General features: G+C 36.8%; 1 protein-coding gene across 3 annotated transcripts; it reads right to left on the bottom strand.

The window, feature by feature from the left end:
• Nucleotides 1-252: 252 nt before the first annotated feature.
• Nucleotides 253-7,292, bottom strand: LOC105053520 (rop guanine nucleotide exchange factor 14). Of its 3 annotated transcripts, XM_010934721.4 has the most exons (8): nucleotides 6,951-7,292; nucleotides 6,220-6,333; nucleotides 3,050-3,466; nucleotides 2,214-2,368; nucleotides 2,045-2,119; nucleotides 1,602-1,877; nucleotides 1,097-1,444; nucleotides 253-781 (listed from the first exon to the last, which is right to left on the bottom strand). In XM_010934721.4, the coding sequence occupies exons 2-8, from the start codon at nucleotides 6,284-6,286 to the stop codon at nucleotides 452-454; spliced, it is 1,668 nt and encodes a 555-aa protein (XP_010933023.1). In that variant the 5' UTR covers nucleotides 6,287-6,333; nucleotides 6,951-7,292; the 3' UTR covers nucleotides 253-451. The 3 variants fall into 3 exon arrangements, with proteins under 3 accessions (XP_010933023.1, XP_073102224.1, XP_073102223.1); XM_073246123.1 differs by lacking the exon at nucleotides 6,951-7,292 and having other exon boundaries at nucleotides 3,050-3,502; XM_073246122.1 differs by lacking the exons at nucleotides 6,220-6,333; nucleotides 6,951-7,292 and adding an exon at nucleotides 4,213-6,194.
• Between the last annotated feature and the right edge of the window lie 11,201 nt (nucleotides 7,293-18,493).

Genomic DNA, 18,493 nt, shown 5'->3' with positions numbered 1-18,493 from the left:
AGACAGCAGTAGAAAAAATAATTTTTTTTTTTTTTTACTGAACCGTGCAAGAGCGAATCATCGCACGTGGTGCATGGCTTTCCGCACCGCACACACGGTGCACAAAGAATTGCTTTTTTTTTTTTTTTTTTTCCCTTCAAGATACCACACACAAACTCTGGACTCATGGATTTTAGACATCAGCAAACCATTGGGTCTTATCATATAGAATGTACAGATGAGATTTTTTTTTTTTTTTTTGAAGATAGCATGGATTTAAATTGACGGCAGCACATATTTTTCTAAAGTTGAAATGTCATCATTCTACATTGAGTGCAATAACTAAAATTATCCTCCGACACAGCGATCACCTCAAAAACTCAGCCAACTGCAAAGCCATATCCCTACTCAAGGAGAGCTTGAAGGAGGGGTGCTTACACAAAGTTCCCTTTCATAGCACCAAGCTCTACTTCTAAATGGACATGGCTGTGACCACCATTATTGTGTTTCCCTTGTTACCTAAGAAGGGTTCCATCACAGCCTTACTTGCATCATCTTTGCTATAGCGCCCATCTACCATGTTCATCTGGTCGATAAGACAGCGGTTAATATGACCTGGCGGCGTTTCAGTGATCCCAGCAAGATATACATCAGAACAGAAGTCAAATTTGAGAGTGGCGATGGGAGTAGTGGGCTTCTTCAAGTCATCCTCTTGCAGGATATCTCCTATTCTTAACAGTATACTGAATGCCAGGCCCACAAGGACCCTGGAGTAAGCTTCAATAATGGAACGTCCAACATCCTACACAATGAAAAGGAGGGGGAAGGGATTTGAGAAATCCTGGTTTAAAAGAATCGATGCATTAGCCCGAATGCAAGCTGACAAGCTTTACATATAATTGGATATATCTTTTAGCAGCAATTATATACAGAGCAGAGTTTTCGGCGAAGCAAAATATGTACTAGTACTCTCAACCAGCCACATCTGCTTAACATTATATTCATAACATTTTATTATATTCATAACATTTTATCATTGTGGCAGAAAGTCATATATTTGGATAAATACCAACAGGAAATATCATCTAAGAGAACCAATCTGCATAAATGATCTCACCTTGTTGGATTGGACCTTGGTGACATCAATAAAGGAATGAGGAAGGTTTGGAAATCTGATTTTCAGCAGTTGCAGTAGTGCTTCAGCTCTTTTTAAACACACTGCCACCTTTTCAAGTTCTGACCCCTTACCCCTCATGAAGTACCACGGGTACCGCATTGGTGATCGCTTGCTTGTTTCTTCGGACATTCTCTGATTCCAGGCAAAAACTGCACCCTCTAATCGGTTCACAGTCTCAAGGACTCTGTGTTCGTTTTTCAAATTAAGAGAAAGAAGAATTTCCTCAACTGAAATGGATTCCACAGCTATAGCTTGGTAGATATCTTCACCCAAGCTAGCTATCCCTGACTGCAAAAATACAATTTTACAGGCTTGTGCAAGGCAGAAATTAAACCCAAATTTAACCATATTGCCATGAGATTAATGTCTGTCATGCCAGAAAGCATTGACTAGAGTCTAGTATGAAAAAAATTGGAAGAAGAGATTGTTGGAGGTGGTTGCTTGCCTTTGGAAGGGCATCCTTGATAGCATCTGGAATTGGCATTTGGTGCAACACCTCTTCATTGATGGATTTGGCAGCCTTGAGGACTTGGTGAACAAACTTCCCATGGAAACCAAGCCTTTTTCTTTGAGAAGGGGAGAGTCCACTGTCAGGAACACGTGGAAATGGGAGCCACCATTTCTTGCTCGGCCTAATGCCACCACTTTGGCTCTGACCTTCAGCTCTGCTACCATCTTCTGCATACCAAAACTCTGTTTCCACCATCGAATCTAATACATCCTGCAGAAATTCATTTTTCATTGGCCACCATATGACTTAGTGAAAGTAGAACAAAAAGAAAATTATGTTTAAAATTAACAAAGGGATCAGTTGCATGCAAAGTATCCAATTATTTCTTATCATATTTTGATTACTTTGTACTTCAACAAATAAAGTCGATAACATACAATAAGCATAGAATCTAGCTTTTGAAGGGCAGGAAGATTCATGTAAACATCTGAACGGGCTTTAGGGGTCATTATCTGCACATAAAATAAAAAAAAAATGAGATGAGAGGTGGTTGATCTTGAATGCAAAAATTCCCATAGATATACTGGATATTTCCCAATCCTATACCTCTAACATCCGGCCATTTGCTCCATTTTGTGTCGCAGGAACCAGCTCGACCATGTAGTTGGTAGGAGAGAGCAACCAGTCCATTTCCCTACGCCACCTGCTTTTTCTTTCTTCAGATAAAGGTTCCAACTTCCACAGTTCCCCAAAAACCGATGCTGAAAATGAGATGGATGTATAGTGAAACCAGAACTAGCTCAAGTGTAGCAAGCGAAGTAGCATGTACGCCATATACAAAGTACAAAGAACATAAAGTTGAAGCTACACTATCAAGATAACTTAATTTCCAATAAGATACATCTTTAGTATATAGAAACTTGTAGGTTATCATTTACCATATTATTTGAAATATATGACTAGGACCACTCTTGGTATACCATCAATGAACAAGGTTTTATGCAAAGTAAGTGAACTGAACAATATAGGGTGACCGAAATTCTGAAGTTGTATCAACTTGATCTTGTAACTACACACAAATTGGATGGATGTTTAAATGATCGAAAAAATGTCATTAGAATTCTTACACAATGGCAATTACAAAAATACAACAGTGCAAAAATTGTCTACTAATCTGCAGCAAGTTCAAAGCCCTATCTTTTCATGCTATTCGAACCCAAAATAGCTGATTTTATAACAATGGTAATATCTACACAAATATTATTATTTTTTAAAAATAGTAGAACCCTAATATGCTAATCTTAATGTGCACGCTTGTAATTTACTCACCTCTAAATCATCTACATTCATTTGGAAGCATTCCCAAAAGTCTATAATTCAAGAGGCAAGAATTCCAAAAATATGTGGTAGTACTTAGTAGTATATAAAGGATATTTCAATACCTGAGAGATTTGTTATGGCATTAGACAATGCGAGAGCAGTGCTGATCCCTTGGGCCCCTCCTGACATATCTTCACCAAGCAACAGCTTTGCGAACCTCTCCTTCATAGCCACAACATCCGAGACATTCATACTGTAAGTAACCGGTTTCTTTCCTTTGACACCAAAATGGTGGAGACAATGGAAGGTGTCCCATTCATCAAGTGCTTGCTCCTCCTCCTGCTTGCTTGACATCAGGCAATGAGAGGAGAAGGAGGAACCCAGGGCATCTTTACTAGAAGAGCAGCTTGAGGCGTCATCATCAAGGGAGTCAGTGATAGCACAGCCATCAGCTCCAATCATGCCACTGCTGCCACTCTCATTATCATAGGAGCAACTGTTGAGGATGCAGCTCTCAAGGCCTCTGTATGTCATCACCCCTGCATGATTGGGATCATTCTTCTTATTTCATTGTTCTGGGGAAAGTTGGTAAGGATCAGCTCTCAAGACAACCTTAAAGCAGCCAAAGAAAGAACTGTTGGGCCTCACCTGCTGCTTATTAACCAAGAATGCCATACCTTGATTTTGCCAGGCTGCTACAGGAAATGGGCTCACGGAGCCCAGGTCAAGGAATCACAGCATATATGTTCTTTTGAAAAGCCTGTATTAAGCTAATTATTGCTATTTTGACAAGTTCCAGAAAACCCAGAGACATTTTATTAATTTTTCAAGAATATCAGGGGAAGCACCACCATTTCAAGTCTGAGCGCAGGACCCAGTGCAAGTGCTGAGGAGAGGGGTGCCGACAAACAGAAAAAGCCCGGTTATCCAGTTACTAGTTAACAAAACGGCATCTTTACCAATTAAGTAAAGGTAATTATTTCTAAAAGAATTGCTAGTTTATTTTTCCAGAGATGGAGCAACTGAATAGATCTCTAACATTGCATGGTCTTTGAATTCTTTAGTTACATTCTTTTGCAAGAGTTAATACTAATGCTTCTTGTTAGTTCCCAATCAGTTTCAATATTGCAACTGCGCAATCATCGAGTTGGTCAGAGTTAAGGATAATAATGGAAGGGGTGGATCAGGTCAGGTTCAGATGAATCATGCATACTGATGAAAATTTATGTGCATGTCCTGCACCCAATTCCAAAACTGAAACAGACAGATCTAACAGGACCTGTACCTGACAGTAATTTAGGGCTGTTGGCGTTCAGTTGGTTGGCCACATTCAACATCCAAATTATCGCAACCTCAGCCTTGATTACATTTGATTAACATCATTTTGTATAGCGCTTTGACCACTATGCAATTTAGAGTCTATAGAGCATCTACAAAGTAAAAGAAAGGATGTATTGCAAATAATGCATAACTATCAAGTACTTTGACAAAATGCATAACTATCAACACATGTAAATAGAATCACCTATTCGGTGGTATCAATAAATATGATCCACCCAACAGGTTGCCCAAGTGCAGCAATCATCATACTGATGCATGGGAAACTTAGGTTAAAAATTGCTGGCTGCCAGGTGTGAATAAAGATATCAATATCCTCTCCTTTTTCTCCTTTCTTTCTTCTTTTGCTATAGCTTTACACCTGGAGCTTGTTTTGTTCAGTGTTTTGCTTTAATTATCTTTATGAAAACCAGTTAGCCCTCTTGACTTTACCTTTTCCTCGAAAAAAGAAAAAACCTCTGCTTCCAAAGAAATAATTACATTATATGTCACATAAATGAAATATGAGGTCATCATTGTCTTCATTTATGTGACCCATCATAAAGCACACCAATGTTTGTGCTCTAAAGCCTGGACTGAAGAGGACTTTGGTGGGCCAAAATGAATGATCACATGTTCTGTTGGCCACCGCTCACTAGATGCTAAGAAGTAGAACTAATGGGCTTGCCATGTGGACCAACCAGATCTAAAGACTATCTACTCTTTTCTAACATGAGAAAGTCTTTGTGCACCACATACGGTGCAATAAAATTGACATGGAACGCACTATCCAATCATATTGGAGTACATAGTCATCACTTTCCAATGTGCGTTCAATAGCACATTAAATACCTGCAGTTCCACTTTTTCGTTTGAAATTTTGAATTACGAAAATGCCCCTCCTCTTCTGAAAAATTATGACATTCTGTGATCGTATTATAATATCCTGTGGTCAAATTATGACTTCCTGCACACACGATATCATAATTTTTCTTCTAGAAATCATAAAAAGATAAGGGTATTTTCGCCATTGAAAATTTATGAATTTTTTAAATGATGAAAATATTCCTCCCTTTTTTATGATATCCTATGTACAGAAAGTTAACTACAGGATGTCATAATATGACCATAAAATATCATATTTTTTCAGCAGAAGAGAGATATTTTCGTCATTCAAAATTTCAAACGAAAAAATAGACTTGCCGCATTAAATGCACATTGGAAAGCGGTAGCTATGTGGCCCAATCAGATGGAGCAGTGCATTTTTTCTACATCGGATGTGGTGTATAAAGAATTATTCTTCCTGACATTATTATATATTTCACTCAGCTACAGTGAGTACCACATCATCCAAAAGGTGTGAGGAGAAGAATCTCAAACTCATTCCCATACGAAATGACTCTTCCATTAAAATTTAAAAGGGAACATTGCCAGCTGGTAGTAGACTAAAACGCAAGAATTTATATTCTAATGAAATCTCTAGTCAACAGTCCTTCTCCTAGCTAGTAAATATTTAATTAAAGACTCGGCTTATAATAATGGACGTGAACAAAAATACATGGAGTTGAAGCTACGTCAGGTGTTAGCCGTGCGAGCTCCCAAAGCCATTAAATAGCGTGGGTTTGGTGTGAGCCCTCACCGGCCGTATCAACCCTCCCGTCGTTGCCCTTACCAAAAAAAAAAAACCCTCCTTCGTTTCTCCAACCACACACAGCGGCTCGGTTCTCCAGAACAGCAGACAACCATGCTCAACAGCTGCCACGTAATGTATTTCGAGGTACGTGGCAGGTGCCCATTCGAGGAGATCGCTGCCCGCTGTTCGGTTGTTAATATCCTCCCACTGTGTCCCGCTTAAATAATGATGCACTAACGCTAGAGGTCATTAAATAATGTCCATTTTTTATTTACCAAAAAAAATAATGTCCATTTTATTTTTCAAAGAAATAGATGGAGCTCAAGGATGTAGATGACATACGGTCTTCCTCGTCGAAATCCAGGCTGAAGTCTTTAGATCGGCGGCGACAGCAGACTAATCTCCTCATAATTGAATGTTTTGATTACGGTCTCAATTCACCTGAAACCAATCAGTCTGTTCCAGAAACAAATTTATGTGTAAAAATCTCAGTTTTTTGTAGTGTGTAAAACAAAAATATTCAAAATTGAATCATGGAAAAAATTGAATCGAGTCTCAACTGAGTGGAGTGGAGCAATCTCAAGTCTGAAAGGGGCATTTCCTCTTTTTTTTTTAATCAATTTTTATAAATTAGTGAGAAAGAGATGGAGAGGTGAGGGTAAGGTGGAAAGGATTAAAAGGTACAGAAAAAAGAGATTTTGAATTTTTAACCAGGGGATGGGGATGGATGCGAGAAGCTTTTAAAAAGGGAATCCAGAAAAAAGCTTAAAGGACAACGAGAAAAAGAATAATACTACTAAAACAGAAAAAATCAAAAAGTTCAAAGGCTCCAGATTAAAAAAGAGAAAAAGGAAAGCAAAGAAAATAGATCGCGGACCCATGCGGAGCTCCGTCTTTCTTTTCGATTAAATCCCGCGCAACCCAGACAAAAAAGGAAAGAAATATACAGCCGAAATGTGGGATTTCTCAGACAGTTTGGGATTCCAGGGGCAATTGATTGGTCACAAAAAATTCATCAAAAAGTTAAAAATAGACTCTAAATTACTCACAAGAGAGAGAGAGAAAGAGGAGACCTTATTTTGGGGCCGGAAGCACTTGTGCGATGCTGCTCGCGAGATCTCTAATGGCGAGAAGATCTTCCAAAGCGAAATCCAGGAAATGAGCATGAGAAGCGGAGTAAATTTGAGAGAGAGGATAGAGAGGGGGTAGAGAGAAGGCGTTTTGAAGTTAGCTGATAGTTTCCAGGAGAGAGAGAGAGATGACTGAGAGAGTACGAAGAGAGGGGAGCGTCGAGTAGTGGCAAAGGGAATGGAGTTGGGGTCGGACCAGGCCGGCCGGTCGGAGAAATAGAGCCCGACTACCACCGCCGGCAGCTGCAGCAGCTACCGTGTAACCGTCCCAGAAAATTCAATCCACTACTCCACAAATCTACCAAATATACTGCATTTTTAGAACGACCGGTGCTTGATCCAAGGCCGTTGGGTACAGATCTCAAAGAATGACACCGTATATAAAAAAAAAAAAAGGTAGAACTTTGTTTCATATTTGTGCATGCTAACGGAATATCAGCGATATTTTTTAAAAAATAAATGATCCAAATTCAAGATATATTAAAATCAATGTATATCATAAAACATAAAAATTAAAATTAGTATACTTTGGTGGTTCTAAGTTAATCATTATGCAGGTACAAAATGGATTGCATCAATTGCATTGTATTAAATATAAATATCTTGATAATTAGATTAAAGTAAAATATAATATCATATTTAAAATATATCAATTTTAGTCTCTCAGCTTATTTTGCATCATAGATCGTATTCAATTATGTAGATTTTGAATGGTGATCACTCATTATGATTTTTTAAAGAGATAGACCCAAGATCACAATATATGTATAGCGTGAGTGTATATGTATATAAGAATTAATGGTTGATAAAATTTGGAGATAATTATTTTTGCCATCTATTCCAATATTCAAATTAATGACTCTTGTGATGGTTCCATTATATTCATATGGAATAATAAGGTGTAAATCTCAAAAGGAATCTGCTATCCCGTTATCATGTTAGCTACAAAACAAATGACATCACCATTTTTTTTTTTTGATAAACATCACCAATTTCTTTAACATCTTCATATTTATATCTGATCTTTTTATTGTTTCAGGAGCAATAAATTAATATTTAATGGTTATGTCCTTCACCTCTTGTAACGTATATTATAGTTAATTTGTATTTTATTTTCTGCTAGAAATAACAAATTCAGCTTATGCCATATCACATTATCTTTCATAATGATTAATAATAAGTATTGTGGAATTATTATTTATTCTCAGGTAAACTAGGTCCACAATGGAAGAAAGCATGCATCAGTCATCAACGTAACAGTTTTAAAGAGGTTTAGTATATGGAAATAATGAGAAAATTAAAACCTTGTAAGGATCAATCTTGCTATCTTATCACGAGGAGAATAAGATATTGGAAGGTAGGAGCAAAACCTAACACATCTTTGGCACCCTACGGTATCTACAATGTTCTTGGTTTTGAAAGGTTGAACGAGACTAATGCTGGTCCAGTCCAACGCACCGCCCCCACCCACTCCACCCTATTTATTATCCCCACAAGTATGCATCATTAATTTCAGACAGAATCAGAGCATTTATTGGTCGTCCTTTTTCCAACAGGGCTTGGCCCTTGGACGGCCGGAGAGAGAGAGATGGTTCTAATTTAGCTCGCGCAGCGTGAAGATATCAGATCATGAAACAACTGTGCATATCTTGAGACGAACGCGGTGAATTTCCTCCGATCATATTATTGACTTGGTTTTGCTTCCGTTCATATTCTCCTCACCACGATATTTTATTTTTGGATTTTATAAATATATTCCGTTTGATCACAAAATTCGCATCTACACTTGGGTGACTGGGTGGGGAGTGAGTGTGATCTGGAAGTTGGGGGAGAAAAAGACGGAGAGCCCCCCAACCGGAGGCAGACCTAATTATAAGCGATTTTGCGAGTGAAGGCTTCAGTCATCTCTCTGTATAAATTGGCGGTGGTGTTGGTGGCGCCAACATAAATATGTACCACAGGACATAGCAGTTCCTTGCATGAGCTGCCATGGCAATTCCAAGATCAAATCTAAAATTTTAAATTATCACGCTTTCTATATATGTGATTTTTTTTCTCAATTATTAGATATTTTATTTTTTTTGTTCCCACGGTTATATTTACTCTAGAATGATTTAGTAAATTCTTTCTTATAAAATAATAATAATAAAAACTACTGCACCTTCAGCAGTAGTTTTTATCACTCACTGAATTATTTACGCTAGGGACAGATAGGTAGGATGTACGCATATCAGATACATGAATAGTTGTGATTTTTGTAGCGTGTTGGGGCCCGCACGTGCAAAGATATTTCTCTGCTAGTACAGTATAAAACAGTCGAACTTTATCCAACTTCTTATTTGAAGACTACTCTTAATATCCGTCTTGGTTCCTTTTTTTTTTTGGTCTATTTTTCCATCCATTCTTTTTTATGTCCATATGCAAAGCACAAGCCAGATTAAGTAAAGGGAGGTGGAACTCTGGATAAAGGGATGCATGACAAAAAAGAGGGTGAAACATAGATCCAAGATCTTCTACATATGTCTTTAGCATGATAGGATGCTGTATTATCATGGATAGCTATTACATTGACCATCTTGGACATAGACGACTACTACCGTTCATCGGAAGCATACGTCATGTATGGCATCGATCATGGTCATGCTAATTTTCGTAATGAGTAGTAATTATCTAAATTTCAAAATGAATAATATGGCAATTATCCATGGTAATACTACAAAAGATGTATCATGAAAGATTTGAACTCAAAAAAAATTACAGACATACATTCATACATACATATTTATATATAGAGAGAGAGATTAGGCTCCGATCCATTGAATTTGAGCTCAAATCCAGTTGACTTCTTCATCATTCAATCTATTGTGATCAAAATCCGATCCGACTTCGAATGTAGTTTTTGAAAATTACTTTGGTAACTTTTCATAATTGAAAATGCTGAAAACCACCTTGAAATGGTAGAGATATAGAGTTTTGACGTTTCTTAAAAAAAAATACTCCATCAAAATATTTGAAAAACTCTCTCAAAAATAAGAACACTCATTTTGAAGGTATTTGGACTATGAAAATTAAGTACATTTCATCTCGTAATTATACTTTTGATCCAAAAATTATGTGGTTTGATCGTGATTCGATTTGCAGAAAAAAATAATTTTATTTTATTTTTAATTTAAGATAATTCAAAACTTATAGATTTTTATATTTATATTTCAACACAATCTATATAGATCTTAATGCAGAGAAAAAAATTATGATTTTTTGTCCCATCAATTTGAATTTTTAAATAATATGAAAAATATTAGAATGTTAAACAAATGGGGTAAAAAAATTTAAAAAAGTCAGATCTTTAATGCGGATGGATAGAAAAATATAAAAAAGTTAGATCACTAATGTGAATGGATGAAAACTATAAAAAAGTTAAGTTATTAATATAAATAGGATAGAAAAATATAAAAAAAAGATCGTCAATATAGATGGAATAGGTTGGGATTGAGTTTGTATTTATTATGAAGTATTTGTGTTTATTTTATAAAATTTATATTTATTCTAAAATATTTTTATTTATTTTATTTATATTTATTTTAAATTTTTTATAATTATTTTAGATAATTTCATATTTATTCTTGAAAGGATTTGTGTATCTAAAATTTGTGCTTATCCTATGCAATTTGTTTTTATTGTAGGAGATGGAAAGTGTCTGGTCCAACCATTAATATAGATGAAATATATTATTTTCTGTCTCCCACAACAAATACAAACTATATAGGATAAATATAAATTTTAAATGAAATAAATGTAAATCTATTAAGAATAAACACAAATATGCATAGAATAAGCATAAAAAAATTCAAACTAAATAAAAATATTTAAAAATAAATATAAATTATGCAAGATGAATAAGAGGATTACAAAATAAATACAAACTCAATTGCATCCCCATCGGTCCGCATTAATAAATTTTAAAAAAATATTTTTTTATCTTATTTATATTAATGATTTGATTTTTTTATATATTTTAACCCAAATAATGAAAAAATGACCATTAATTTTTATTTTATTGCATAAAAATCCATACAAATTGTGAGGATTAGATGACAGGACACACACATATACATACATGCATGCATGCATACATAGAGAACCAATCACCATGTGGAGCCTGTGGTGTAGTTGAATTGCCGGCCCGCAAGGCACCCATCAAATTTCATATATATATATATATATATATATATATATATATATTAAAATATCATTTTAGTTTAATGAATACTTTTTTTTGTTAAGCAATAAGTGGAAAAAAACTATAACCATTTTTCTATTATAATTGCGAATAAGAGCTGATATAATTTGCCATTACTTACCTCCTCCTTTTAAAATAAATCCAGTCCAAAGTTGAATAGGATGAAGTGCAACTCAAAACACTGCCACTTGTGGTATAATGAGATACACGGGGATAACGGCGTTGCCTACACTTGGTCGCTCCTCGGCGGTGGTAGTGGTGTCGCTGGTGGCTGCTTGCTTGCAAAATGTGGAATTTTAGCGGGCACAGTACTTCTCCGTAGGTGCTGGTGCTGCACCTCTCGATGCCGCTTCGTTTCATCTGGGCCTCCACTTCCTCTACATGCGGTCCCAACCCTTAAAAGTCCCTTTAGATTAACATTTTTTATTGCATCCTTTGTTGTCTTCTTCGTGCTGCCTTGCAATTTGGCCTTTTGACAGTTGGAACTTGGATGGACCTTTCTTGGTTTTTTGTTTGGCTACAGGTGGACCTTTCTTGGTAGAAGGAACCTTTAAGCACTGAAGAGCTACATTTATGTGTTCGTGCGTGTATCCAAAAATTCCAAAGTTTCATTCTCACTACAACCGAGAGGAGATAAGGGAGTGTCTTTCTTGCACAAAAAAGGTGAGCCTCCAGCATTGGAAGAAATTATTTGATGGACCAATTCTATCATGGAACTAGGATAAAAAAATCATCCTAGATTGTGCGGCTGTTACATGTAAATAAAAAAAAAAAGAAGGAGAAAAATGGAGTGATTTCATCCTAAATCCACCGTAGATCATATCCATCTAACAATTTCTCCTATGTTTGAACCCAAAAGATGGCATTCCTCTTGTAGAGTACATCAATGCATCAATTTACTAGTGGAATAACACTTTCAAAATATTTTACATTGTGATCTAATGGAAATTTCATTCCACTCATTAAGGAAAAGAACCACATTTGGCATACATAGAGCATTCGTTGACATGAGATAGGTTAATCAAATAACTTGTTTTGAACTTTGAACAAGTATCATCCAAACCTGTCAACAAAGGTTTCTTGCTAATTATATCAGTCCCAAATGCAAGTATTAAGTATTACAATTTAAGCTAAACTGAGATTAGTGACAGAAGGATGGGACATTTGGCTCAGAAAAGAGACGGATATGAATACTTACCTGACCTACAAACAAGCAAGGGCAACCAATGTATGACATGACCAGAAGGATCAAATAGTTGTCAGACATGTGGTTAGTGCTGTCATATGTTCTCCATTGTAGATGGTTCAACTGCTCTTCTTTGACTTGCAGCAGCTTAGTTTTAATGCTGTCGAAGGAAACAAATAGTGACATAATCCGACAGACATCCAAGAGGAAATATTAGCTATTGCAGTACTAATCCAATTATATAGTGACAAAAACTATAATGACTGCATGTCTTGCTATAGTTTCTTAGAATATTTTTATCACACGAATTTTTTTAATAACACGTGGTTGTTGAAGATGCAGTTTCAAGCTAATCGCTGTCATTGATTTCCGCCATCGCTCACCATTTTCTATGATCGCCAACATTGCCCATTATTGTTAAGGGTCTCAATCTCTGCTGACCGCCTCCAATGATCTCCATCACTTATCCTTACTACGATCTTCATCATCATTGCAGGCATTGGTGATCTCCATCATTACCCACCACCATTGATGATTTCTATCACTAACCACTATCTCTGATGATCTCTATCATCACTCACAATTATCAATAATCTCTACCATCACCCATCATTATCGATGATCTCTACTATTAACCACCATCACCGACAATCTCTATTATCATCCATCAATAATTAATGATCTCTATTGTCATCCACTATTGTTGATAATATCTACCAGCACCTATCACTTTCTACAATTTTCATACCATCCATCATCTTTTATAATATCCAGATTGTACCAATATTAACAACCTCCACCATCACCTACTATCTTTATCACAACTAGCAATCACAAAAAAATCTCTACTATTATCATCCACCTCATATGTACATGCAATTTATACAACTATCTACAAGTGATGATTTCTATTGCCACACAATCCTACGTATTATTTTCATCACACTAACTATTGCTGCCGATCTCCCCCATCACCCACAATCATCAATTGTGGTGATGGTCGCTAGTACATACATTTTAGGAAATAATGCATACATCATATGATAATTACGTGCACAATTCAAATTGGTGTAGATACATTAAGTAGATGACATATGAGAATTTAATGCAAACTTTTTAGAAGGCAATGCAAAGATATATAATACTGATGCATACATTTTAAATGGGTGAAAAACACATGCTCAACTTTGCTATAAGATTGATTTATTATGTTTTGAAATTGTGTAAGTGCTCTCATCTTTTACTGAAGTATTCACACCAGCAATTAGCATATGTCAATCGTCAAAATCATGCGCATTGATAGTTTGTGATATATAAATTTTCCAATGAAATGAGACACAACGAAGAAAATAAGGTGAAACAATAACTCACAATGATAATAAAAACAAACGAATTGAATAAGCTAAACCATTTGGAAGACAAACAATGAAATATTTAATTATACCATGGTTGATATCCTTCAGGTAGAATGAAACTTCAGGTTGGAGAACTAGATAAGCCAATAGGGTCAAGGATGCAGGTATCATCTTGCTGCTCAATTGATCTCCTCTAAGGTGAAATGAAATTTTACATTGGAAAACTTTGGACTAAATCTTGAGATGCAAATTGTCTTATACTTGACAAAGTATATAGGAGAGATATAGGAGCTTTGTTTACATCGGGATAGTCAACTATCCATATATGTGTGGAGAGAGAGAGACATCCTTAATGAAACCTCTATCTCTTCTTATGATACACATTGGTAGGTAATGAGCTGATGATTTCTTACCATGGTACCTCAGTGTCTTTGGTGATTTTTTGCATGAATTCTCTAATATCATGATAACTGCTTTTAAATAGTTAATTCTAGCAATCAATAACTAAAATAAAATAATGAAAATGAAGAGAAAAAATATTTTTCTTATTTTTTTCATACTTTTAAGAATGCATACAAGGGGTCTATAAATACAGATATGTAGACCCAAATATAGTCAGGGAATAACTAGAATATGCCAAGGAATACCAAGGAATACCAAGAATATGCTAAGGCATAATATCCCTAGATCCTTGTTAGATAATTTTTCTAATTAGGTTCAATCCTTTCAACACTCCCCCTCAAGATGAGGCGAAGATATCTCGAAGCCCCATCTTGTCAATCAATCTAGAAAAAGATGATGAACTAAGTCCTTTGGTCAGAATATCCGCCACCTGATCAGAAGACCGAACGAAGGTAATGCAGATCTGACCCGGATTAATTTTCTCCTTGATAAAATGACGGTCAATCTCGATATGTTTGGTACGATCATGCTGTACAGGATTGCTTATAATCTCAATTGCTGCCTTGCTGTCACAATACAACCGAAGAGAAAATTTATTCAGAAGTGGTAATTCTTGAAACAACTTCTGAAGCCAAAGAAGTTCACATATGCCTAGAGCCATTGCTCTATATTCAGCTTCTACCGATGATCGTGCCACCACTGTCTGTTTCTTGCTTCTCCAGGTAACTAGATTACCCCTTATATATGTGCAATATCCAGAGGTAGATCGCCTATCATCCAGTGATCCAGCCCAATCTGCATCAGTAAATCCCTCTACCTGAAAGGTGTTGTGTCGCGAGAACAACAAACCACGACCAGGACATCCTTTCAAGTAGCGAATACTCTGAAAACTTCCTCCATGTGCGATTCTCGTGGATCATGCATGTACTGACTGATGACACTGACAGCATAAGCTATGTCGGGTCTTGTATGTGAAAGATATATCAACTTTCCAACCAACCGCTGGTACCTTTCTCGATCAACAGGGGCTCCACCATCTGTCACTATCCGATGATTTTGATTTATCGGGATAGCAGCAGGCTTACACCCCAACATCCCAGTCTCAGAAAGTAAATCTAGTACATACTTTCGTTGTGACAGAAAATTCTCTTTGGATGATCGTGCAACTTCTATGTCCAGAAAATATCTTAGTGGATCCAGGTCTTTCACTTCAAATACTTGCTTCAGTTTTTCTTTGAGTTGCTTTATCTCATGATGGTCATCTCCTATTATTACAATATCATCAACATAAATCAAGAGTATAGTTTTCTTTCCCTTGAAATGCCTATAGAACAGAGTATCATCTGCATTACTCTGTTATATCCCATTTCTTTCACAGTCCGACTGAATTGATCAAACCAGGTCTGAGGAGACTGTTTAAGACCATAGAGAGAGCGCTTTAGCCTGCAGATTTTTTCAATAGTTGCTCTGGTCTCAAATCCCGATGGTATTTGCATGTATACTTTCTCCTGAAGATCTTCATGAAGAAATGCATTCTTTACATCTAACTGATGTAATTTCCAGCCAAAGTTAGCAGCACATGATATCAGTGTTCGAATAGAGTTCATCTTGACTACTGGAGCAAAGGTTTCATCATAATCTACCCCATATGTTTGAGTATAGCCCTTTGCTACTAGCCGAGCTTTGTATCTTTCTACCTTGCCTTCTGGAGTCTGCTTTACAGTGTACACCCACTTACACCCCACGGGATGCTTACCAGATGGTAGAGTGATTAGATCCCACGTTTGATTTTTGGATAAAGCGGTCATCTCTTCTAACATTGCTTCCTTCCACTTAGGTTCTGCCATAGCCTTTTGCCAGGTACTTGAAATACAGATGGAGTTTAATGCAGCTATAAAGCTTTGATAAGATAGAGACACATTCTTATATGAAACATAGTTAGCTATATCATAACGGTAACGAGCAGGAGGAACAATTGGGCGAGTACCCTTTCGTTTTGCAATAGGAATATTAAGATCAGAAATAAAGGGAGTAGCAAAAATAATGTTACCGTTAGAAGATTTTGATTCTGGAGAAGAGGCTTCAAGTGGTAAAGGCACCTGGACAGTTGGTGAGTGCACACTGGACTCTTCAACTATTCCAATACCAGGTTCCCCTGAACATCATTACTATGATACTCCCCTTGAGCACCAAAATATCCAGGCGTGCATGGAGAGTCATCCGGAAGAAGTAATTCTGATGTCCTATTATCAGATGGACGACTTTCATAATAAGCTTCAGTTTCTCAAAAAGTAACATCCATAGTGACAAGCATTCATCGCTCAGGAAGGTAATAGCACTTGTATCCCTTTTGAGTAGCAAGATAACCAACAAAGACACATTTCAATGCTCGTGGATCTAGTTTTCCTACTGTGGGTCTATGATCTCGAGCAAAACAAACACACCCAAAAATCCTAGGGATAACAACATAATCAGTAGAATCCTTCAAGCACTGTATAAGGGTCTTAAATTCGAGTGTCCTTAGAGGCATACGATTAATCAAGTATGCAGCGGTCAAGACAGCCTCCCCCCACAAAAATTTAGAAACTTTCATGGTAAAGAGTAAGGATCGGGCTGCTTCCAATAAATGCCTATTCTTTCTTTCAGCAACTCCATTTTGAGCAGGAGTATCAACACAAGTGGTCTAATGAAGAATTATGTGAGTGTGAAGATATGCACGAAACTCCCGACTAGTATATTCGGTACCATTGTTAGAACGTAAAATTTTAATTTGAGCACCAAACTGAGTACCCACAAATTTATGAAATTTCTTAAGGCAGTTTAAAACTTCCGTCTTTTCTTTCAACAAATAGACCCACGTTACTCGACTAAAACAATCAATAAAAGTAATAAACCATCTATGGCCCAAGAGAGTAGTAGTACTACATAGTCCCCATACGTTAGAGTGAATTATAACAAAAGGTTTAGAACTTTTAACTCCAGATATAGAAAATACTTCTCTAGTGTGTTTAGCCAACTCACAATGATCACAAATTAACAAATTTTTATTGCAATTATTTGATAAAAAAGAAAATAAGGGACTAAGAATAGAAAAAAAAATGTGACCTAGCCTACGATGGTGTAACATAAGTTCTAAAGTGGCACCTTCAGCAGACAATGTATACCCCATCAATGAAGAGTTCATATTTCTCTCATCAGTTGATAGATAATAGAGTCCATTGTGCAACCTACCACCCCCAAGTATCTTTTCCATTTTCAGCTCCTGAAATTGACAATGAGAAGGCCAAAATGTGACAGAGCAATTCAAATCTCTAGTAACAGAGCTAATGGAGAGTAGATTTGTGGGAAAGGATGGAACATGCAATACTGATGATAATCTTAAACTAGGAGTACAATCAATGGATCCTTTTCCTGAGACAGAGGCAAAGGATCCATCAGCTATTCGGACCTTGCCCTATCCTGAACATATTGAATATGAAATAAAACTATTAGATGCCCCTGTCATATGACTAGATGCTCCTGAGTCTATTACCCAAGAGTTGGATGTGCCGCAAGTAAATGCATGTGATAATCTATATGGAGTACCTGAGTGTGCAAAAAGAGAGGAATCAAGATACTCATCCTGGTGGCTAGGCTGTTCCTGAGTAGAGGGTGTGGTGCTAGAAGTTGATTCATACTTCTCCATCATTCATCGGAGGGTCTGGTACTCCTCTGCAGATAAGCTGTGTACAGTACCCTCAGTCTCTTCAGAGAGATTGGCTTGAGCAGATCCACGACCATGATTCTGTCCTTCAGTTCTTCCATTACTACGACGACCACCACGACCCCAACTACCATGCCCAAGCTGATTTGGGTGACCATGGAGATCCCAGCAAAATGCCTTAGTGTGCCCAGGTTTCTTGCAATGAAAATATACCTTCTCAACTATTTGCTGTGGTTGCACAGTAAGAGCAGATCTTACAGGACTACTAGAGTCAGAGATTACTCGTCGTCGTGTCTCCTCGCTCAAAACAGTAGAGAAGACTTGACCCAAACTAGGTATCATATCTCTGACGAGAAGCTGAACTCTGACAGACTCATACTCCGGATTCAGACTATATAGAAAATCCTAAACCCATTCTTCTTCTAAGTATTTCTGAAACCCATCAACATCAATAGAGCATTGTGGAATAAAAGTTCTATCAGCCTCGGACCAGAGACGCTTCAACTCAGTGGCATATTTAGTAATAGATAAATTTTCTTGATGAAACTGACGCAATTGAGACCTGATCTCAAATGCTTGAGCAAAATTCTGTTTCTGTAA

The sequence above is a fragment of the Elaeis guineensis genome, chromosome 11, assembly GCF_000442705.2.
Source record: "Elaeis guineensis isolate ETL-2024a chromosome 11, EG11, whole genome shotgun sequence".
Taxonomy (NCBI): Eukaryota; Viridiplantae; Streptophyta; class Magnoliopsida; order Arecales; family Arecaceae; genus Elaeis; species Elaeis guineensis.
This window is presented reverse-complemented; position numbering and strand designations above follow the sequence as displayed.

What these genes read in the sequence shown, in the direction of transcription:
- LOC105053520 (XM_010934721.4), bottom strand. Translation starts at nt 6,286, where the DNA reads ATGAGGAGATTAGTCTGCTGTCGCCGCCGATCTAAAGACTTCAGCCTG. An exon ending in TGCCATAACAAATCTCTCAG is followed by an intron (nt 2,369 to 3,049) that starts GTATTGAAATAT and finishes TCTCATTTTCAG; the next exon opens with CATCGGTTTTTGGGGAACTG. An exon ending in CAAATGGCCGGATGTTAGAG is followed by an intron (nt 2,120 to 2,213) that starts GTATAGGATTGG and finishes TTTTATGTGCAG; the next exon opens with ATAATGACCCCTAAAGCCCG.